Below are 23,733 nucleotides of genomic sequence, written 5' to 3'. Positions count from 1 at the left end.
CATGACAAAGAGCAAATCAGCTAAGAATGACTTTAATAATCCAAGATACAACCACAAAATAAGGCCAACATATAAGCAAAAATCTATATATTTGTCCTTGGACACCTTTGTAGCTGGTAATGTGAAGTTGTAATTTTCCATCACCATTTTAATGAATAACGGCAAGAGACATAAAAGTTTTTCACCATTTCCAAATATAAAGATATACAAATATTATCACAACTCATTCAATTACAAAATAAATCTCTCATGACAACAGTGCAATGGCAAAAAGAATTTCCTATTCCCCGACATAAAAGCAAACTGTTTAAAGTAATGTACTAGGCCAAATTTAGCTCTGCTTTTCAATGAATTTAAATGCATAAGGCAATTAATAATCTCCTGACACCTCCCTATGGCAAGCCAGAGCCTTCCAGACATTCCCTTGTCTGTTAATGAGAACTCACGGGCACATGAAGATTTTATGTCTCAGGGGCCATCGAGGAGCTAAAAGGCCATAGGTGGGATAATATGAAGTAATAGCCCCATATGAGCACTTGCTTTCCCTTCATTGTAACCCTATTTCTTTTTCCAAATAAGAGGGAAATTACTAGTAAACTATATATGTCATAAAAGAGCTGAGCTGACAAAAGCAAAAACAAGGGAGGGGTGAAATGACATAGCCTTGTGACCCTGGAATTGAGACCTTTCTGTTTTTAGAACTGCTACCCATTAATGCGTAATTTGAAGTTTGGGGACACCTCCTAAAGGCCTGAAATACGATAACTGCGGCTTCTACTCCATCACTTATCTACTGGGAAATGTTCAGGAAAACCACCCTAAGTGACTGGTCTCTCCAGCTGGACTTCCCCACATGAATGATCCACAGCATCACAAAATCAACATAGCATTTTTTTTAATTTTTTAAGATTTATTTAATCACCAAAGCAATATATCTAAACATAAATGCCTCCTACCCCAAAATCTGCACTCCCTGCTAAGTGCCCATTTGAGGGAATGACACCAACAACCCAAATGTCCCATCCAACATCAATACATCCCTTCTCTTAAAATTTCAATATTGCTATCGAATGTATCTCCTCCCTGAACAGTGATATGCCTGAGGACTGTTACTTGTCCTGGGAATTCATGGGAATTAATGTCACAACCCTCTTAAGTGGCCCTCCCCCTAATGGTGCCTCCTCCAATAAGTCCTGGGAACTTCTTTAAAAAACATATACACTGTCCATATCGTGTGATTTACAATTTTACCCAGAATTTTCTGTCTCCCCTCCCCCAAAAAATCCGTCTAAAGAACCACTGCTAATCTTTGTAGTGTTCTGCCACCCACACTCTCCCTGATCTCCTTCATCCGGGGGAGATCACCAACCACCGTTTTGGTTAGATAACCGCAGTCCAGTTAACAAAAATAGGTATATTTGTTTATCTGCGTATTGTCTGCCTCTCCCCCTAGAATGTGAAAAGGGAGGGCACCTTGTTTATCTTGTTCATCACCGCATCCTCCGTGTCTAGAAAGGCATGTGGCACACTGTACCTATTTATAAATGTTTGATACAGGGACACTCACTCAGAGAAGTATCCGACTCTGGTTTTGGTTCAGATCATGATCTCAGGGTCATGACATCAAGCCCCAAGTCAGGCTCCATGCTCAGTGTGGAGTCTGCTTGAGATTCTCTCTCTCTCTGCACTTGCCCCTGCTCGCACACTCTCTCTCTCTCTCTCTTTTTCTTTCTCTCTCCCTCTCTGAAATAAATAAATCTTTAAAACCATATATTTGATACATAGAAAATGAAGAAAAGAAACCTGGGGGCCATCTGTGACCTCCTCCTCTCTCTTCTGTCCCTCTCTTTTAACCACATGTTCCCAGCCCACAATGGTTGTGCTTCCTGATCACAACTTGAATTCATCCTCACGCTGGTTCCATTCCGCCCTTTGTTACTTGGTCCAGCCCAACCTTCCTCTCCTCCTGGGTCTCTCCGAGGACACCCGTATGTCTTCCATCTTTTCCTCCACTCTGCAGCCAGAATGAACCTTCTGAAGGGCAGTGTGACCCCACGCAACTCCAGTGGTTCCCCAGGAGTGACTTACAAAGAACTCCATGATGTCTCCACTTATGCGTCCAGTCTCTCCTCTAAACCTTCCTCAGTCTCTTTGTCCTGGCCCCTTGTAGTCTTCATTCATTCATATTCAGTTAACAATAAGACACACACCATAAAGTGATCCTCAGCTCACCGGCTAATGTACATTAAGATTAAGAGATCCTTATTTACATATTCCTAGAGCAGTCATTTCTGGGCCAAAAAATCTCTCTCACGATTAGCCTCAGCCAAACACAATTTGTCAAATATTGATTCGGATGAATGATGGTCCATAAATGTCGTTTCTCTCAACCCAGCTCTTGATTAATAAAATTGAGATCTCTAGCACGGACCTGAACTAAGGGCGGTTTATGCTCTTCTCTGAGAATAAACAAAAACTTTACTCTGAAATCAAGGAATAGTAGTCTACGTGGTACCATCTTAAGCAATCCATGGAACCTAGAAAAGATTCTGATCTTCTTGTCTATCTATCTCACACTCACCTAGCATATCAAGGTTAACCCAAGTAGTGACAGTGGCATTTTAAGAAATAAAAACTGGAGGGTTAGAAAACCAGACAGACTCGGGAAGGCAGATAAGGCAAGCTGCCCTTGTCCACTCTAAGCTGGGACTCCCTAAAACCCGAGATAACCAATTTTCTGAGTTAATTTCTTGGTAGACAATTCAGTCTATATAATTCCTTTAAAAATATATCATATTGATATAATATAAATATGGAATTTCTTCAAGTAATGTCAACTCTTTCATTACATTGATTTCTGTAATCCTCTAAAGGAACTACTCCTTTCCCCCTCTGGGTTTACAATACTTAGATTATGCCATAACTAGCATTTATCACATCAGTTATACTTGATTGTATATATGTCTGTTTCCCCAACCACACAGAAGGAGGAACACTGCATTGGAAGGGATATTGATGGGTCATGTGCAGTTGTGGAGGTTGTATACTGCCCAGTTTTGGGGGCTTACTATTCACACCACTATCTCTGTGAATAAGACATATCACAGATCTGTATAAGCTGCATGGTCACAAGTGGGAATGTATATAAAGATATTTAAATAACAAATACTTATATTGTGTGTGTGTGTGTGTGTGTGTGTGTGTATGCACAGGAGAGTATTATCCATAAATGATATATGTAAAAGCACCTGATGAGCTTAATGCATTATAAAAATGAAAGGTATTTTATTATTATTTTAGGTATCTCTATATATCAGCATTTAAATCATTTTCATACATATTATACCCAATTAAATTGAAATGTTTTGAGATACAAATGTAAAAAGTAAGCTAGAAAGATATTATAAGAAATTACTGGACATTTGTATAACTTCTCTTTGGTATTCTGTGTGTTTTTTTAATAGCACCCTGTTTTTATTTCATGTTTACAATACCTTAGAACTCTGAGAATAATAAAAGTTTCCATCTGCTCTTAAATAAATAAATAAAAATAAAGTATGCTCAATTTTAGGCTTCTGTATATCTGCTATTTAGCTAAAAGACAAAAACTGAGAGCTTGTGTTCTTTATTAAGACATCTACTGCCTAAGTAAGATCTTCCCCTTGTATTATAAGTTACTCAAACCAAATGAAAACAGTCTTCCATGAATAAAGTTTAAAATGCTCAACAGCACGTCGTTAAAAAAGTAAAATATCTAAAACAACACGAAAATACAATAACACATAAATAGAAGCTAAAAATAAAACAAGAGCACTAAGTGATAAATTAGTGGTTTTTGAATATTAATGTGGACAAAGAAGAGCCATTGGAAGGAGACATGGGGCGAACTGGAAGAGCAGAGTGAAACATATGGGAACCGGGTCTCTCTCCAGGCTCTGGTACGAGCTAACTGTGTGAACCCCAGAAGGACTTGAGCTCCCTCCACCTGACTGCAGTAACAGTAACAGTAAAATCTGGCACTTGCAGAGAGCTTTACCATGGAAAAATAATTTCACGTATAATCTCTCGTGATTCTTCTTTGGAAACTAGTCTTCAAACTATGCTCTAAGGAGTCAAAAGAATTCTGTGCAATCGTGGGGCCCCTGAAGGAAGCAAGGATAAAGTTGGGAAGGATTTCAGGAGCCTAGCTCCAATGCCACCAGAGCAAATCTGTGGTTATCTGTTTTATAGCTTAGTCTTCTGCAAAAGATTTCATTTGGAAAAGTGGTTCTAAGAAAAAAAATGTGGAACTTCTTTCGAGGCTCTATGATTCTCATTCTTTTTTTTTTTTTTAATTTTTTATTTGTTATAAACATATATTTTTATCCCCAGGGGTACAGGTCTGTGAATCACCAGGTTTAAACACTTCACAGCACTCACCACAGCACATTCTTATTCTTTTTTTAATGAGAATGCTATGCAACCATTTATAAAATGGTTATATTCAAAACACTTTAAGATTCTTTTTAGAAAAGATAAACCTTTTCAGAAATTCTGTAAAGAAACTTTCTTCTTACCTTTCTGTATTGTTTACATTTTTAAAGATACGTATAGATTACTTTCAAAAATAGGAGGAAAACCCTTAAAATGATATTTGTTTTGAAAAAAATTGAGATCTCTTTCTTAAAAGACTGATTGAATTCCCTTAGCCAAAACAATAAAGTGACCATACAATTTTTGCCCAAACTACTCGCTTTTGATAGTGACGGGGATGCCATTATTAGTCCAAGGCAATGGAAGTAAGCTAGACTTTCCCAGACAAAGAGGGACATGCAGTCAGTCATCCTACTGATGAAAGATGTGAACGTGACCCCATGGGAAAAACAAATGAAAACAACTATCGAAAAACAGACGTGTGTCCTTGACTGCACTATAGGCCATCACGGTCCCACAGACATGCCAGGATGCCCAGTATCTGTCTTCTCATATACAACCTCAGTTTCATTTGGATCTGGATAAGCTGGAGATCTTGAGACAAATGCTCGTCTCTATCAGAACTCACCCCAGCATGAACAGCTGAGAAAAGTTAATTCCAGCAGTTTGGCTAATTGGAAGCTCTCTAAAATTAATGAGTCTAGCTTAGTAGAAAGCCTGGCTACTCAGCAGTCCAAAGAGGCACGAAACAGAGTACATGATCCTACAGTGCTTCCGAGCAGAACTGTCAATGCCCCCTTCACACTGTGTGGAAGGGAACGGGGCTAATGTACTTGCGAATCAGACAATGGGATCCTAAAGAACACAGATGTTTGTGTTTTGAAAGCCTGCTTTATTATTGTCCTAATTACTATATTTCAAAGTGGTATGACTTCCAGAAATTTATTATATAGTTTATGAGTTTTTGTATTAACAAACAAGTTGCTTTCTACATAAAATATACCTTTTTCCAGGAAATTAATAAATGTCTCATGTTAAAGAGATACACCCTACAGATCTTCACCACCTTAACGGAGTAAACAATACCAGAGCTACTAATAAAAACACAGTGACAAGGTCTTGTTATACACTAAATAATTTGGCTGGCCTTTGTCCCTGGTTCCCAGGAGGGAGCCTTTAAACACCAGCAATTTCCTAAGTAATGGGATTTTCTTTGTTATTCATGGCGGGTTTCTCAGACTACTCTTGCCAAAAAGACCAACCAAGTGATTGGGGGGTTGGGGATTTGAACCACATGCTATCAGCTGACCTTTTAGGAAGGGAGGGGACTTGGGGACTGAGTTCAATCACATGGCCAATGATTCGATCCATCATGCCTATGTAATGAAACCCAGTAAAAACTCTGGAGATTGTGTTTCAGGTGAGCCTCCTGGTTGGGGATACACATTGAGGGGCCTGGAGGACAATGCATTCTGAGGACACAGAACGGTTACAGTTGGGACCCTGCCAACCAATGACTTGCTGCATCTCTTCTTTTGCCTGATCCTGATTCATATCTTTTGTAATAAAACCATAATCATTAGCACAGCACTTTCCTAAATTCTGAGAGTCATTCTGGTGAATTATGGAAACAGCGAGTCATAGGAATCCCTGAATCTCTAGCCAGTTCTTCGAAGTACTGGTGGCCTGGAAACCCAGACACGTGACAGATATCTGAAGTGAGAGAGGGCTTGTCGGGACTGAACCCCTCACCTGTGAAGTCTTTAGCAGGTCCAGGCAGTTACTGCCAGGATTGCACTACAATGCTAAAGACATAATCTAGGCTCAAGAAACGTGAATAGCTAAAAAATTACCCCACATGATGGGGAAAAAAAGTCAAACTTTGATTTAAGGTTTTAAAACCTGCATTGACCAATAAAGTTAAAATTACAACCGTAAGAGGATGTTCTCCTAAAGTAAAACTAACAAAAGTTCTTTTAATGTAAAACAATATTGAGGGAAAGTGGCTAATGTTAGTAACAAAGGAATGTGTAAAATGTTAGCATCCTGCCAGCTTAGGGTAATTTAATGTGCTATTCCCCAAACACAAAAATACCACAGCTGAGTCTTTGCAATCTGCGGCTGACCTTCTATTCACACCTTCCTTCCCGTCACCACACTGTCAATGGCATTCATCTGCTAGAAGGCCAGCCGGTATTGGAGATTGCATCTCTAACAGAGGAGCATAATATAGTTGACAGTCTTATTTAGAAACTTAATCAATGGTCTTAGTTTTTTGGCACTCCACAGTCACCAATCACATTAAACGATACAAAGTCATGATTTAGCCATGCCATCAACAATTTTCACAGCTCTTTGATATTTTAATTCCAACAGCTAAAGAACAACAAAGTTAGACAAGAGCCAAGTTCTTTGGGTTGGGATTCTCCTAAAATTTCCCTTCCATTTTCAATGTTAAGAAATGTGTTCTTTTTATAAATATGTTATTAATGTTCTAGCAGATATGAGAGATGATTCGAAAACAACTGAAGCATGAGGGGACACACAGGATTCCCTCCCCCAGAGTCAGGAGGGTCTTAGACAACTTGGAAATAAGAGCAAACAACCAGACCACCACTGCAAACCCAGGTCATTCTTGGCAGTTCCACTGACAAAAGCAAAGGAAATTTGTGAGAATTTTTTTTCTGTTACTCCCCAATGATATGATAGGGTAAAATTGTCAATGCAATAACTCTTGAGATTTATTCCTGCAATACTGATAGGAGCCTTTGTCAAATGTTCAGTCAGGGAACAACAAGATGAATTGGAAATACCAGAACCAGAGATTGGAAGAGGAATGAAAGCAAGACTGGAAGAGAATCAGACTGGACCAGCTGGCGGTCTTTCTGGGCTCATTCCCTGGTGTGGATCATGAGGATGTGAATTATGCAGAGGTCTACAAGAAGAACGAAGAGAAGAAAGGAGACATGGAAAGTATTTCTGTAGCCACACCAACAGCCCTTGATTCAATAGAGACCCATCAAAGACGACCCATGTGTCTAGCCTAAAGCCTAGAATAATACTATCGCCCACAGAAAAGCAGGTATTAGGGACAGCAGGCAAGTTTGGATGCAGGAATAAATGATACTCCTTTTAGTTTAGGATTTTACATGTTCACAGGATTTGCTAGATATTTTAAACACTACTGAGGCTTTTAACACCCTAGATAAGCTTCTTACATCTCCACAATTTACGATTATACAGTATAATCCGATGAGGGAGATATTCTGCTGCAGGTGAAGAATGGAGGGTATACGCAGGGGATTTATCACCACTGGGAAAGTGCAGATGAAGCTCATGGGCACACACAGAATAGTGAGGAGAGCTGAACTACTACAGCTGATCACACATTTGGTCTTCATGGTGACACCAAAGAGCCAGTACCTGAAACATCAATGGGGTGGTTGCAGAAGAAAAATTCAGACTCTTGATCATGTGACTTTCAGAATCATACTTTGACATAAACCCTTTGATAATGACTGTTTTGGCTGTTCCTTGTTCACCAATCAGCAGCACGGCCTGAAAGAGACGTTGAGAAAGAAATCCAAGGAATGCAATACAAGGAGTATGAGCTCAACTGTGGGCTCCCCGCAACGCCCCAAACCCCCATGTTGAGGCCCTAACACCCGGTACTTCAGAATGTGACTGTATCTGGAAATAGAATCTTCAAAGAGATGATCAGGTGACAGTGAGGCCATTCAGGTGGGCCCTCGTTCAATCTAACTGGGATCCAGGGAAGAGGAGGAAATCCGGATGCACATACACAAAGAAACAGCACGGAGGGAGTCACACGGGTAAAGAGCATGGGACCCAGTGGAAAGACAGCCACCTGCAAGCCAAGGACAGAGGCCACAGCAGAAATCAAACCTGTCGGCACCTTCCGTCTTGGGCTCTAGACCTCCAGAACTGGGGGGAAAGGAATGTCTGCTGTTTAAACCCCTCAGCCTGTGGTGGTTTGTGATGGCAGCCCCAGCAAACTAACAGAGTCATCAGAAGAGAAGGATTTCTCCTTGGAAAAAACAAGTCAAAGTCGGCTTTCTCTCAACCAGTATGTGAGAAATAATTACTTGATCATGCGTCGGAACTACTCCACTCTTAACACTAATAATAAAAGAATATACTAATTTGGGTAATACTTACACTTACTTGAACAGCAAACCAAACACTCCAAGATTAAGGCGAGAGGCCTGGTGTTTTCAAGAGACATTTTAAAATATGCTACTGTCAGTGAAAGTTAAGGAGCCGCACCTTGCCCTGTTTGGCGATGGTTTTAATTAGAAAGTCAGTCCTCACGTTGTCGACGTTGGGCACCAGGATGGAGCCATATTCTGGGGTGACGTCAGACGGATACACATACTCCTCAGTACACGTGCTCCAGTGCCTCCATTCACCTGAGACAAGCAGAGAACACGCGCGTCTTCACGCCTACGAACACCTGAATTCTGACCTAGAACAGGCAGACGTCCCTGAAGTCTCATGAAGGTTTCAAAAACTCTCCATGGAATGAAGAGCATTAGAACCGTAGGTCTGAGTGGTAGTGAAATGTGTTAGCCAAGTCAAAATTTCCCAAGGAACAATTCCAAAGTGGTATTATTGGGAAATGTTAAGAAGAATCCTGGAATTTTCTTTTTAAATATGTCAGTCTTCAATAATGTCTATATAAACATGAAGAAAGCAGTGATAGTAGTATGTGCCTAAAGCCACTTAAAATATCTAATCTCACGTTTTCACTACATTTTTTAAGAAGATTTTATTTATTTGACAGAGAGGGAGACAGCAAGAGAGGGAACACAAGTTGGGGAAGTGGGAGAGGGAGAGAGAGGCTCCCTGCCGAGCAGGGTCCTGGGATCATGACCTGAGCCAAAGGCAGACACATAGTGACTAAGCCACCCAGGTGCCCCACATTATATACTTCTTTTGTTTTTTTACATTATACGCTTTCTTAATTATAAACCAAAAATAGAAAATATATAAATAGTGTGTGTATATGTGTGCGTGTGTGTGTATGTGTGTGTGTGTGTGTGTATATACATATATACACTTAGTAGTATGTACTTTATATATATGTAGGCACATTAAGTAAACTAGAAGAATATATGAATAGATATATAGATATGCATGTACAAATGAACACACATATGTAAAAACATACTTCACATTTTGTAATTTTTATGTAACTACTGATTATATACATGACTGAAACAGGTCTGATTTAGAGATTTTTCTCTAATTTGTCTTTTTTTTTTAGATTTATTTATCCATTTTAGAAAGAGAGAGTTAGCATGACTGGGGGGATAGGGCAGAGGGACAGGGAGAGGGAGAATCCTCAAGCAGACTTCCCGCTGAGCGAGGAGCGAGCTAGGGGCTGGATCCCAGGACCCTGAGATCATGACTTGAGCTGAAATCAAGAGGCAGATGCTTAACCCACTGAGCCACCCAGGCACCCCCTTAGTTTGTTTTTACTTCATTAAAAGTTCAGTAAACAATATACTTAACAAGGGGAAGATGTGCATTTGGAACACAAGTGAAATACAATTTCAAAAAAGAAACAATTAGGTTTCTTCACACATGAAAATTTCCATTTTAATTTTACAGCCAAGTGTTTTAACTGACATTTAGAAAAATAAAATTTATGTAAATATTAGCCTGTTGGGGGAAAAAAAACTGTTCCCATGTGTTGTGTATGAGGCCGCGGAAGCAAGGACCCTCACCAGTGGATGAGACATAATAGTCAAACATGCTGTCCTCTGTCCCCTGCAGAGGTGGCAAATCCAAGGTCAGCCCTTCCTGAGAGCGCAGCCAGTGCTCCACCCGGCGCCGGCCCTCCGGCTCCAGCAGGGCGCCGATGCTCCACATCAGGGAAAAGACGTACAGTCTCCCCAGGTGCTCGGGGGTAACCTCCACACCTTGCTCCTGAGCATGAAAGAAAAATTTTGTTTTAATGCTTGATTCTCCAACTAACATTTTACTTTGAGGTTTCAATGAAAATAACAAATATGTAAAATGGACAACAGTTTTCTCCAAGATCAGAACAAGGGAAAGATGAATGAAACGGGGAACAAATACAGAATGGATCTCGAGGAATACCAAGCCAGTCTCCACAATAAATCTGGATGTTTATTAGATGACAGTGAACTTGCCACTAAATTACAGAGCAATGGCTTCCTTGGTGAAAAAAGAAATGAGAAAAATGCAGAAGATGCATGTGCATGTTTAAAACATCCCCCAACCACGGGTCTAACAGAGGCAATTTCAAATATTGTACTCTCTGCACAACATGGCTCTAAGAGAGAAATTTCTAGAGAGTTGAACAATTTACCTTTGGAGGGATCAGCCCTTGAAGCATGTTAATGCTCTGCATGATTACAAAAGCCTCAAGGATCTCCATCTTGTATTCTAAGTTCTGGATACTGAAGCGGTAGAGGTCAGGGAAGGACTTGCCGTAGAGCTGACGAAGAATTTCAGCTTCTTGAGGCGAGCGTTTCTTAAGGAAACCCTGTTTATTGACAGATTAATGCATTAATAAGTTTATTAGCATACCAAGAGAATGTCCATTTGCAACAATAATTTTTTAAATATTAATTAATGATAATAGGGCATACAGGATGTCAGGCCTCGCTAACCGTGCTTTCATTCATTAGATTGTTTAATACTCAAGATAACGCTTGAGGTAGGCATTATTCTTATCTTCTTTTTACAGATGAGAAAACCAAGACCCAAAGAGTTGAAGTAATGTGTCCAGGATCCCATAGCTGGTGGGCGTCAAGGCCAGCATTCAGACACACACGTTCTGTTACCTCCCTATATATGTGTGCTCAGGTGAAGAGGGAGAAAAAGTCTTAAGCTCTTAATTATAATATTCTAGAACAAAATAAGGAGGCATTTATGGGGAAATAATTTAAGAAAAGAAAAAGGAATTAAAAAAACAAAGGAAATCCGCAGTCAGACACGTTATCCATTGCGCGACTGGCCCGCGCAAACAAAGGAAATCCACACCCACATTGTTTTAAATAGGGAGAAGGATTTATCAAGTTAGTTGTTTCCTTTTATGTCTTCTAACTTAATAACCAATGTAGAAAAATACCCAAGAATACTCCAGAAAATGGAGAAATGAGTCATTTAGTGAACCCACTATTAGAAAGGTGTGTGTGATTTCTAACAAAATATCACTGACACAAAATATTCTCTGAAGCTGAAGCAAGTTCCTTCAGCCTCAAGAGATCGGCTCATTCTTAGACACAGAAGCAATAAAATGTTGATTCCAAATTATTCATCAGTTCATGAATTTACCAGGGTGCCACAGCCACAAAAACAGAAAGTAGTACTTTAAGTTGATGGAACCAAAAACAATGTCATAACACAGGGTCAAGTTATCAGCTTAGCTCCCAGGAGCAGAAGATTCCCACCCGTCTGCCTCTAATAACTTCCTCGGAGCCGCCTTGGATCACTCTCAACAATTCCAGTCTGATTCTTTGTCAGTCTTGCTTCTTGCTAAGCATTCGTGAAAAGAAACTGCGTTATTTAAGGTGAGCACTGGGTGTTATAAGCAAATAATGAATCATTGAACACTTCATCAAAAAAAAAAAAGGCAAAATAAACTTTCAAAATTGGAGCCACAAAATAAATAAATAAATAAATAAATACATAAAAAAACTAGGTAAGGGGCACATGGGTGGCTTAGTCAGTTGCGTGTCCGACTGTTGATCTCAGCTCAGGTTTTGATCTCAGGGATGTGAGGTCAAGCCCTATGTTGGGCTCCACGCTGGGTATGGAGCCTACTTTAAAAAAAAAAAAAAAAAAAACCCACTTCAGTAAGTGTAGCTTTTTTTTTTTTTTAAAGATTTTACTTATTTGACAGACAGAGATCACAGGTAGGCAGAGAGGCAGGCAGAGAGGGGGAAGCAGACTCCCCGCTGAGCTGAGAGCCCGACTTGGGGCTCGACCCCAGGACCCTGAGATCATGACCTGAGCGGAAAGCAGAGGCCCAACCCACTGAGCCACCCAGGTGTCCCCAGTAAATGTAGCTTTAATGTAGGAACCTTATTCAGCCTCAACATAGAACATAATAGAAGCTTCCTGCATAAATAGAAAAGTCTAAATATTCATTAGCTACTCATATAAAAGTATTCTTTAAAAGCCTTTGTGAATGTGAATATTTGGGGAAAATCACAGAAATACTTTTCTACTTGGAGCTTGCTGCTGTAGCTGTAGTTACCAAATCTGGACCTATTATGGTGCTTTTAAAAACAAAAGCAAAATCAAACCAGTTCCTGAACCTCCCCCCACCACATTCCCCCACCCTGAGATTCTAATCTGGTAGAACTGGGGTATGATCCCTTCAGCTGTATTTTAAAGAACTGTCGATGATGATTATTCTTGCAAAGCCAGGGGTCAGAACCCTTGCCCTGTATTCTCCTTAATGGGCAGATAATTTGATTGTGAAATCTGAAATCTTTAGAAGCATGTTTAGTGACATATCCAATTATATATAAGTATCATTTTTCTCTATAATCCCCTCTTTTCTCATATCTTCACATTTTACCAAACCTAAACCGTTTTGCAAACCAGGTTTCTGTAAATTTTGAGAAGATATTATTAAAAGCTAGTATATATTCATAGAGAAAGAGAAGCACAAAACAATGACAATATAAAGCAAACATCTACTTAATTAAATTATGATTTTGTAATTTTTCAATCAAAATCTTCTCCAAAAAAATTATGTAAATAAAATAATAAATTTCACCAACAATGTCAAAAAAGATTTCACATCTGTCTTGTCTAATAAGCATTTTGCCTTATAACATTTAAAATATCTAAGTGTGCAAGTCATTTAACTATAATCTGATTATAATCAATATACTCTAGAATGTATTGGTGATAGGAAAATAATATACCTTTTCATGAACTGGAGATATTATCTAAAATATTATTTCCAAGAACAAACCTAAAATCAATGACTAGTAGATCTCAAAGAAGTTGCTTGTATGTAATTTTTCCCTTAGATGGAATTTTAATAAATTGTTTTCTTCCAGCTGATATTCTAAGATGATTGCTCCCAAACTTTATGTGACTGAGTATTTTTTAGAATGTCATGAAGTCCCAAAGTGATCAAATCAAATTTTACTTATTCACAGTTTGGCGGGATTATTGATTCAGTGATGGCTGGCAATTACTCCACAACCCACCGTGGAAATCATAGGTCCACAGAGATGAGAAGATCCCTGCAGACACCAGAATGCTAAAGGAAGCTGTAAGGGACAGTCAGGGTTCCAAGGTCCTGGAGCAGACAAGGAGCTGCCAAAAACAACAGCGATGGGATGCAACAACACCACAGGTCTGCAGAAAAATTAGCACGTGCTCTACAGGAACGCACTCTATAGGAATGCACTCTACAGAAACACGCTCTACACAAATGCTAAAGATCCATTTTCCTCTCTCGGTGCACAAAAGACAGACTCCACTCATACCTCAAGAATAGGACTCCAATCGAGGATAGATGAACTCATGAAAACCATTCCATTTCTTGAGACAGTAGCAGGTGAAGCATTGTCAATGTTATGGGGTTCAAAAATGATCTTGCAGTTGGGAGCCATGGGAATCCGATCGCCATTCGCAAGGGTTAGAGTTTTGTTATCATCCAAAACAGAATTCAGATTTTCAATCCAAATGGCATCAACTGGACCATCAAGAACTATCCAGATATGCTCGCCTAGAATATTCCACCACAGGTGGGGGGGAAAGCATACAGACACAGATATACATAGACCCATAGCTATTATACTTGAATAAGTACTATAACTTAATGCAATTGTCATTAAACTTTGATAGACATGATTATCTTATTTTATCCTATAGGACTTTTCCAGTTCTTTACATACCAATTGTTCAAGCACATAATCAAAGCAAACAGTCATTTGTTCATTGAACAAATATTCATTGAGCACTTCCTATATATCAGCACTGTCCTAGAGTCTGGGGATATCATGGTAAATAAGACAATGTCTTGCTTTCACAAAGCTTACATTCTAAGGGATGGAGATGATAATCAAACCAATAAGCAAAGAAATATGTAAGATAAGAAAAATTAAGAAGGACAAGAGGATGGGGCATTGCTTTAGATAAGGCAGTCAATAAAATATTTCAGGAGAATGAATTGATGGAAAGATCTAGAGATAGAATCTTCCAGAAAGTAGGAATAGCAAGTGCAATGGTCTCAAAGTAAGTGCAAGGGTAGGGTGTCCCAGGAAGAGCAAGAAGTTGAAACTAGTAAGCAAGAAGAGATGAAGGAGTAGAATGTGAGTACAGTCAGAAGGACGGGCAGAACCACAGAATCAACTCTTGCTTGCATGTCTTACATTGGAGACGTCCCACAGACATCCCATAGTGTCATTGAGCTAGAGGTCCAAGGGAGAGGTCAGGGTTGAAGATGAACATGTAGAAGCCACCAGCTTAGAAATAACATTTAAAACCATAGACTGGGTATGGTTTTTTCTAGATAGTAAAAGTAGACAGAAACAGGAGGTCTGAGGACAGAGCCACTTCGATGTTCAGACTTCTGGTAGTGTCTCCTTTGCTGGTTTCTCTCCCTGTCAGACCCCTCATGAGGCAGAAGTAGAAGGAGAGCCAACAGGTAAAGTTTCCCTGAATCCAAGCAAGGGAAGAGTTTCAAGAAGCGGAGTAATCAACCGTGCTAGGAACTATGGGAGCCAGACTAGCCTGAGAACTGACCATTTATATCTGAGTGGCCTTGAAAGAGTCATTTTGGAGGACCACTGGGGACAAAACCTAATGGGAGTCATGTATGGAGATATTTGGAAATAAAGAAAGTGACAAGCATCAGCAGAATGGTCAATGACAAGGCCATGATAAATTGAGGAATTTGGTTTAATAGTTCCTCTTACTCACGTAGTCTCTAGTTTCTCTTTATTGACACCATGATCAAGTTTGCAACTCTAGTTTTTATTTACTGTGTAAAACCTATAATATATTCAATGCCAAATCAACTGCTCTGAAAATCTTCATTATGCTCATTGGACTTGAATTTAGAAAAAGCATGTTGCCCTCTTTAAGGAGGGAAAAAAACACGTCTCTGAGCTCCCATTCTTGGGAGCACTGGGCACTGGATCTGTGTTTACACGGGACTATTGAAACAAGGTCAGAAACAAAATTTGATTTCCAGTAAAGCAATAATTCCAAATATGAGCACACTTTTGAAATCCCAAGTTTTCATGTCTCTTCTACAACAGATTTTAGGTTGATGAGCTCCATTCCCTGAGAACTTGGATGTCATCACATTAAACATTTATCAGTAGAAAGTGTTCCTGAAGAAATAGCTCCAGTATCTTGTCCTTCTCCTGGATCCTTATTTCTCTCTTCAAGTGCATTCACTACGCCTTTCTCCTCCTTATTCGGGAGTGAGAAAGCATGGTGAGAGCAGAGTTAATGTCACCTCTTCCATCTGAGCTTATATTCTAGGAACAATGGGCTCAATTTCCAGACTCCACAAGTAAGCGAAAATTCAGAGAGAACCAATAGCCTTTAACCAGTTGGTTCACAGGACAACCAAACACCAGGGTATACCTAAACAGAATAATTTCTTAGTTCAATATAAACTTCATTTTTGGTATATGTAATCTTCTTCCCAAAGAAGACCCTTTCCTCCTGTGATTTTATAGGAGAATCAGTCTTCTAAAAATAGCCTAGACTTAAATAAAAGTAACATTTTTAAATGATTCAGTGAAATAGTTATAGTAAAATCACTTTATTCAACACCATCAATTTTCCTTAACAGCTTTTTCTTTCTCTTTTATTCTAAGATACCACAGGGAAACGGAAATATTTATTCAAAAGGAAAATAATTCCCCTTGTAACAACAACAAAGAAAAAAGGTGAGCGAGGGGGCTTTAAAATACCCTCATCAAATACACTGATTTAGGACTTCTTAGTCTTGGCTCAGATATTATACGGAGAACATGTTCTACTAATTCTAAATAGGGACCAAGGATTTTATTTAGAAGGACATGTCAAAAATAATACTTCATCTTCTACCTTTCTTAGCCCTCAGTGTTTTCCTCCAAAGGGTTGAAAATATCCCATCAGTCCAGTCGTTCGTGGCCACGTCAAGCCGACCAAACATCTGTGGGGCCGTAATCGCTTTAGGATTCATCCTCAGTTCCCGGTGTGGCTTTCCACAATCTGTACCAAGTAAATCCAGATTTTAAATGACTCACATGCAGAGTGAACCATCCTTTAGGTAGCACTGAACTAATTTGCAATATACCATCAGCGGGTGTTCAAAATACGAAAAAGCAAAATTACACAGAGAATATATGTCTTACTGCATTCCAAGTTATCATAATTAACACTGTCATATTTTATGGACTAGTCTACTTTTGTTTTTATCCTTATGTAGAAGAAAATTACAGGAAACATAAGGGGGGAAAGATACCACGTTGGCACTAATGAACAAATTAATATGACCTGGAAATCTTTCAAATTTCACAGCTCAGAAATCTTCTGATTTATGGTATACCAGATAAGTCTAGTCCCGGAAATGTCACCCAGAAGATGCCTCATTCTCTTCATTACTGGCTTCGATTTGCTAAGATGTGTTCTTGTTCATTTAGGAAAAGTCCATTAAACTAATCCTGCAAGAATCGAGGACTTCTTCTTTGTGGCTGACCTCAGAAAAATGTCTTTGATCCTCCAAACCCTAAAACTACTCTGAATGCACCCACTGTACATAAGGGACTGTGGTTAATAAGCAGAAAGGTGAAGAATAAGGTTTAAAGTACAAAATCATAAAAATGGATGCTAAAATATTACATATCACATGAAAGATTGGTGAACACAGGCAAGCATACACACCCATGCACTGTGAAAAAGGTGTTAAAAACCCTTTAAAACTGGGGCACCTGGGTGGCTCAGCCAGTTAAGCGTTCAGCTTAACTGATTTCAGCTCAGATCATGATATCAGGGTCGGGAGATCAAGTCCCACATGAGCTCTGAGGGGTTACCCACTCAGTGGGGAGTCTGCTTCTCTCCCTCTGCTCCATCCCCACCTCCTGCCCCTCCCTGCTCTCTCACTCTCTCGTCCTCGCTCTCCCTCTCTTACATAAACAAATAAATCCTTAAAAAATATTAAAACCAGGGCTCCTGGGTGTCTCAGTGGGTTAAGCCTCTGCTTTCAGCTCAGGTCATGGTCTCAGGGTCCTGGGATCAAGCCCCACATCAGGCTCTCTGCTCAGTGGGGAGCCTGCTTCTCTGCCTGTTTGTGATCTCTCTTTCTCTCTCTCTTTCTGTCAAACAAATAAATAAAATCTTTTAAAAAATAAATAAATAAGAAATAAAAAAATAAAAAATATTTAAACCTATTTAAAATTAAACCATAGTTCTTCTTTTTTTTTTTTAAGATTTCTATTTCTTTATTTGACAGAGAGCGAGAGAAAGTACACAGCAGGGGAAAGGCAGAGGGAGAGAAAGAAGCAGGCTCCCTGATGAGCAAGGAGCTGAGCTGGATTTGGGACTTGATCCCAGGACCCTGGGATCATGACCTTCGCTGATGGCAGATGTTAAACCAATTGAGCCACCCAGGCACCACTTTAGTTTTCCTTTTTTTTTTTTTTTTTTTTAAGATTTTATTTATTTATTTGACAGAGATCACAAGTATATAGAGAGGCAGGCAGAGAGAGAGGAGGAAGCAGTTTCCCTGCTGAGCAGAGAACTCGATGCAGACCTGGATCCCACAACTCTGAGACCAAGACCTGAGCTGAAGGCAGAGGCTTTAACCCACTGAGCCACCCAGGCACCCCTAGTTCTCCTTTTTGAAATCATAAAAAGACTCAGAGAAATTATCTGCAATACTTTATGATGTTGAAGTTAACTGAGTCACAATTCAGTTTTTTCAATAAATGATATCCATAAGACAAGCAAAACTGTTTTTTAAGCTAATCACACTTTATAAAAGGCCAGCAAACTCTCAAACAGTATGACAGTGTCATAGGTAAAAACTGGATTTGGTCTGTTGCCCATATAAGAAAAACTGTCAAAAATTATTTCATTATGGTAGTAGGTAGAATTGCATCATTTTAATTTAAAATATCCAATGGAAATAAGAGTCTGTTCCATAAGTGGTCCTGAGAAAACTAGACAGCTATATAAAGAAGAATGAAACTCGACCATTCTCTTACACCATATACAAAGATAAACTCAAAACAGATGAAAGACCTCAATGTGAACAAAATCCTAAAGGAGAACATAGGCAATAACCTATTCGACATTGGCCATAGCAACTTCTTTCAAGACATGTCTCCAAAGGCAAGAGAAACAAAAACGAAAATGAATTTTTGGGACTTCATCAAGAAAAAAAGCTTCTGCACAGCAAAGCAAATAGTCAACAAAACAAAGAGGCAACCCAAGAAATGGGAGAAGATATTTGCAAATGACTCTACAGACAAAGGGCTGATATCCAAGATCTATAAAGAACTTCTCAAACTCAACACACACAAAACAGATACTCACATCAAAAATGGGCAGAAGACATGAAGAGACACTTCTCCAAAGAAGACATACAAATGGCTGACAGACACATGAAAAAATGTTCATCATCATTAGCCATCAGGGAGATTCAAATCAAAACCACATTGAGATACCACTTTACACCAGTTAGAATGGCAAAAAGTTGACAAAGCAAGAAACAACAAATGTTGGAGAGGCTGTGGAGAAAGGGGAACCCTCTTACACTGCTGGTGGGAATGCAAACTGGGGCAGCCACTCTGGAAAACAATGTGGAGGTTCCTCAAAAAATTAAAAATAGAGCTTCCCTATGACCCAGCAATTGCACTACTGGGCATTTACCCCACAGATAGAGATGGAGTGAAAAGAGGGGCCATATATTCCCCAATGTTCATAGCACAATGTCCACTGTTACCAAACTGTGGGTAGAGGGGACACCACTGGCATTTGTGGGAGAAGCTGTCCAACAGCCACACCTGTACCAGGGGAAGGCCAAAGGGATGAGGTGCTGGGTTCCAGTAGCTTCTGTTACACCTCCCCTACTCCCACCCACACACAAATTACATTTATCCATACCAAAGCAATTTCTGGGTATGCCATGCTCTCTCCAGTTCCCCCTACATGCATGGGCTCTTCATTCTGCTAAGAAGGCCTTTTATCCAAATGCTACTCAACCTAGCACATACTCTGTAAGCCTTCCTATAATTCCTTAGAAAAGCTTCTGATCTCCTTTGCCTCTGCTCACAACATAATTGTCCAAACCTCCTCCTAGCAATTCTGTGTTGACTAATAACTATCTGTGTTACTCCACTAAGCTGTAAGTTCCTTGAAGACACAGCCTTTTGTTTTCATGCCTGCTTTCCCATTTCTGCTACCGAAACTAGCAGGACCTCAAACATTAGAGAAATTTGATGAATCAGGAAACAAATATATGTGGGTCTAGTATAAGTCCAACCCAATTACCTTCTTGATCTTTGGGATAATGAATGGTTTCAGCAAGAAACAATGCGTTGCTTAAAATAATGACTATTTTCCCTACATTTAAAACCAAGAATAGGTTAATCAACAGCTAATGATTAATTCATCTTTGCAAAGAACTTCTTCAAAACCAGTGATACCATATGGGTTACATAATTTATTATACATAATGTATCACTGTTGTTTAATATTTAGAACTCCTTTGTTCAAGCCATTTTACCAGGTGCATTTGTACTTTATTGTAAACAGAAGGCAGCAACATACCAACAAGAAAGTATTATTAGGCATAATTTGAGAGAACACATCATTTCAAAGCACCATAAAAATCCCCAGACACAATCTTAACAGCACGTGAAAAGCACATGATAAGTCTTGCAGGTGTGAGTTCTCAGTTTAGGCAAGGTGAGTGATAGCAGGAAGCACACTTCTTTCTCAGTGTGGAGACTCCCTGGTGGAGTATTGATGTACGGAATTCACTGGGCCCCATCGCTGAGGAAACCTAGACTACGTCCAACGTGTGCAAGAACCTAGAGCAATATAGAACAGTCTCCACAACCACCAACTCAAGATCGGTGCACTGGGGCTGCATGGGCTTCCTGGAAACCCAGCCAGGCACCTTTTCCCTGTGGGACCATGTCTGCACATCCCAACGGCCAGAGTTCTGTGCAATTTTGGAACCCAAATCTGCCATGGCCAAGAGCTGCCGACACAGTACTTTCAGTATGAGAGATATCAATGTCCAATCAGGAAAGAGAAGAATAATCACAAATGTGGCAATGCCTGTTATCTTTAGATGACCTAGCGCTAGGTAGGAACTTAGCTATCTAAGGCTTAGGGAGATCTGGAAATTAAATGCCTTCATTTAACTTCACCACAAAAACATCTGATTCTAGGTAGGAAATTAGTTTGTGATTAGGATGACTTTAGGAATTGAAATTGCCATGATTTTTTTGTGTACTGGGAGGTTATATTAAGTCGTACTGGAAAGTGTGGCAAATTATAATGGAAAAAGTCTAGGCTTTCCATTAGTGGACCCTGACATTAATTCCGAATCCTACCACTTACCGTCTTTGCAACACGGAGCATTTCTGAATTTGAGCCTTGAATTTTTGTACAAAATGGGATGGTAATAGCCACATCTCAAGATCATTGTGAAAATTAAATGACATGAGTAAAACATACATCGCAATACGTAAAGTCACTGTTCAGAAATTTTTTCACACAACATTATTCCCAGAAGCCAAGATATGGAAACAATTTAAATGTCCATTAATAGATGAATGGATTTAAAAAATGTGGTGTGTGTGTGTATACATATATATGTATATTTATTTTTATATATGTATATTTATTTATGTATTTATTACTCAATCATGAGCTAGAAGGACATCCTGTCACTTGCAATGAACATGGATAGACCTTGAGAATATCATGCTAAATGAATTAAGTCAGACAGGGAAAGACAAATACTTTGTGGTATCACTTATATATGGAATCTAAAAAAATCAAATAGTGTAATGGTGGTTACCACTATCTGAGGTGTAGGGAAATGGGGAGATATTGGGCAATGGGTACAAACTTCCAGCTAAAGGATCAATAGGTATGGGGGTCTAATGTACATTATAGCCTACTGTAGTAGAGTGATTATAGCTAATTATGCTGTATCATATACTTGAATGTTGCTAGAAGAGTAGATCTTAAATATTCTTACCACCAAAAAAGAAATGGTCCTATGTGATAAGATGGGGGTCGAATCTCATGGTGATAATCATGTGCATCATACAAATGTTCCAAGTCAATACACTGTACACACTAAACATGATGTTATATGTCAATTACATCCCAATAAAGCTGAAAAAGCTTTTTCCCTTCTAGTTCATTATTATGTTATCTCTAAAATGTACCCAATAATCAGTAAAGCCGCATTCTCTCCTATACAAATATATTAATGTGTCTGACTTTTGTGTACCGCTTGGAATATTCAAATGGGTCACAACTATTTAAATGTGTCGCCCAGAGCAATGGGGCGTGGCCACCCCCTTACCGGCCATGGCTTTCATCAAGGTGTGGATGCAGGTGGTCTTTCCTGCTCCACTGGGCCCCAGGGCCATCATCCCATGCCGTACTCTCTGAGTCTCAAACAGCTGGATGACTTTGAGTTTCCAAGGAGGATGGTTGATTAAACCAGCTTCTTCAACCTGAAAACATAAAAGCCCCATATTGGGCCATATCAACAGCAACTGGGACTTACCATTGTGCTCAAAATAAGCACAGACACTGAGTGGGGGTGGGGAGAGGAATGGGGGTTATTGTTTAATGGGCATGGAGTCTCAGTTTGGGAAGGTAAGAGAAGTTCTGAAGATGGATGGTGATGATGTTTTGCACAATAATGTGAATGTACTTAATGCCACTGAAAAATACATTTAAAAATGGTTAAATGGTAAATTTTATGTTATGGATTTTACCACAAAAAAAGATAGATTGCTGGGGTCCCTGGAAGGCTCAGTCAGTGTAACGCCTGATCTCAGGCTTGTCAGTTCGACCCCAAAGTGTGGCATGGAGTTAATTTAAAATAGAAAATTTTCATATATATTGCATAAAATATATATATATACAAAGACAAAGAGCAAATTGAACACTCAAAATGTTATCCCAAGCCAATAAGAAGCAACTGCATTTGCCTTCAACAATTGAATACATTTATATTAATATATCCTTGAATATATGCCTAGGAACAACTTAAGAATAAAGACTCAAATGTCAATATGCATTTTGAATCTTTAATTTAAAATGTGATATTTAGTAACTGAAAAACTTTGCAGCATACCAAGTTGACTGATATTCCATAGAAAATTCCAACTGTCTATAAATCTACTGGGTAGTTTTAATCTGTACAACACATGCGTGAAAGTTAACATGCCAAACACTATTCTAAGTTCTATATTCATAACAACACTATAAGATTAGTCCTATCGATATCTTTCTTTTACAGAGAAGAAAACTGAGGCACAGAGGGACCTAGCAATTTCCCCAAGATTATTACTTATAGAGTGGGGATGTGAGCCCAGGAAACTCAGCTCTATCGTGCTATGCTTAAACACACTATGAACGATGCTTTTATTTTTACTTAAATAATTGTTGGATAATAATCATGTATCATTTTATGCTATACATCTATGCTTTTCAAATTTTCATATGCTACAAATTATGCTGTTAGTCACCCTATACGTGACTTATACTAAGTTTTTAAGACAATGCTACAATTAATTCAGCCATATGATGAAGAAACCATTTGCAAAATGAATCATCACTCTTACCTGATCAGGAGATTAAGATTTTTTTTAAGATTTTATTTCTTTATTTTAGGGGGTGAGCAGAGGGTGAAGGGAAAGACAGAACCTCAAGCAGACTCCTCCTGAACACAGGCCCACGCAGGGCTCTATCTCAGGACCCTAAGATCACGACCTGAGCCAAAATCAAGAGTCAGATGCTTAACTGGGCCACCCACGGGCTCTGGAGATGAAGATTTTTATATACTTATTTTTAAAAGGAAAATATCCATCAAATTCCATTAGATTGGATTCTGAAATTCTAAATTCTAAATTCCATGAGAATGGATTCTAAATCCATTAGATTTGATTTTTGTTCACAAATATCTTCAAAGAATTCAAATGTATTTTATAAATATGAGCTAATCGCCACTTCTATAAAACTTTTTTTCCCCCCAAACTCTTCCTTGTAGGAAAAGATACAGAAGCATAAGGTTTACATGGTTCATTTTCACTCCTA

At 39.1% G+C, this 23,733-nt stretch overlaps 1 protein-coding gene across 1 annotated transcript in view; it reads right to left on the bottom strand.

The window, feature by feature from the left end:
• The window catches only part of DNAH5 (dynein axonemal heavy chain 5), a 264,535-nt gene that overhangs the window by 94,864 nt on the left and 145,938 nt on the right, over positions 1-23,733 (bottom strand). Inside the window, exons 41-47 of the mRNA XM_032337743.1 lie at positions 21,989-22,142; positions 16,501-16,647; positions 13,920-14,161; positions 10,772-10,948; positions 10,164-10,365; positions 8,701-8,843; positions 7,837-7,971 (exon numbers count right to left, since the gene is read on the bottom strand). Of these exons, the coding sequence (XP_032193634.1) occupies positions 7,837-7,971; positions 8,701-8,843; positions 10,164-10,365; positions 10,772-10,948; positions 13,920-14,161; positions 16,501-16,647; positions 21,989-22,142 (1,200 nt within the window). The remainder of the gene's footprint in view (positions 1-7,836; positions 7,972-8,700; positions 8,844-10,163; positions 10,366-10,771; positions 10,949-13,919; positions 14,162-16,500; positions 16,648-21,988; positions 22,143-23,733) is intronic.

Source organism: Mustela erminea, chromosome 3 (assembly GCF_009829155.1).
Source record: "Mustela erminea isolate mMusErm1 chromosome 3, mMusErm1.Pri, whole genome shotgun sequence".
Classification (NCBI taxonomy): Eukaryota; Metazoa; Chordata; class Mammalia; order Carnivora; family Mustelidae; genus Mustela; species Mustela erminea.
This window is presented reverse-complemented; position numbering and strand designations above follow the sequence as displayed.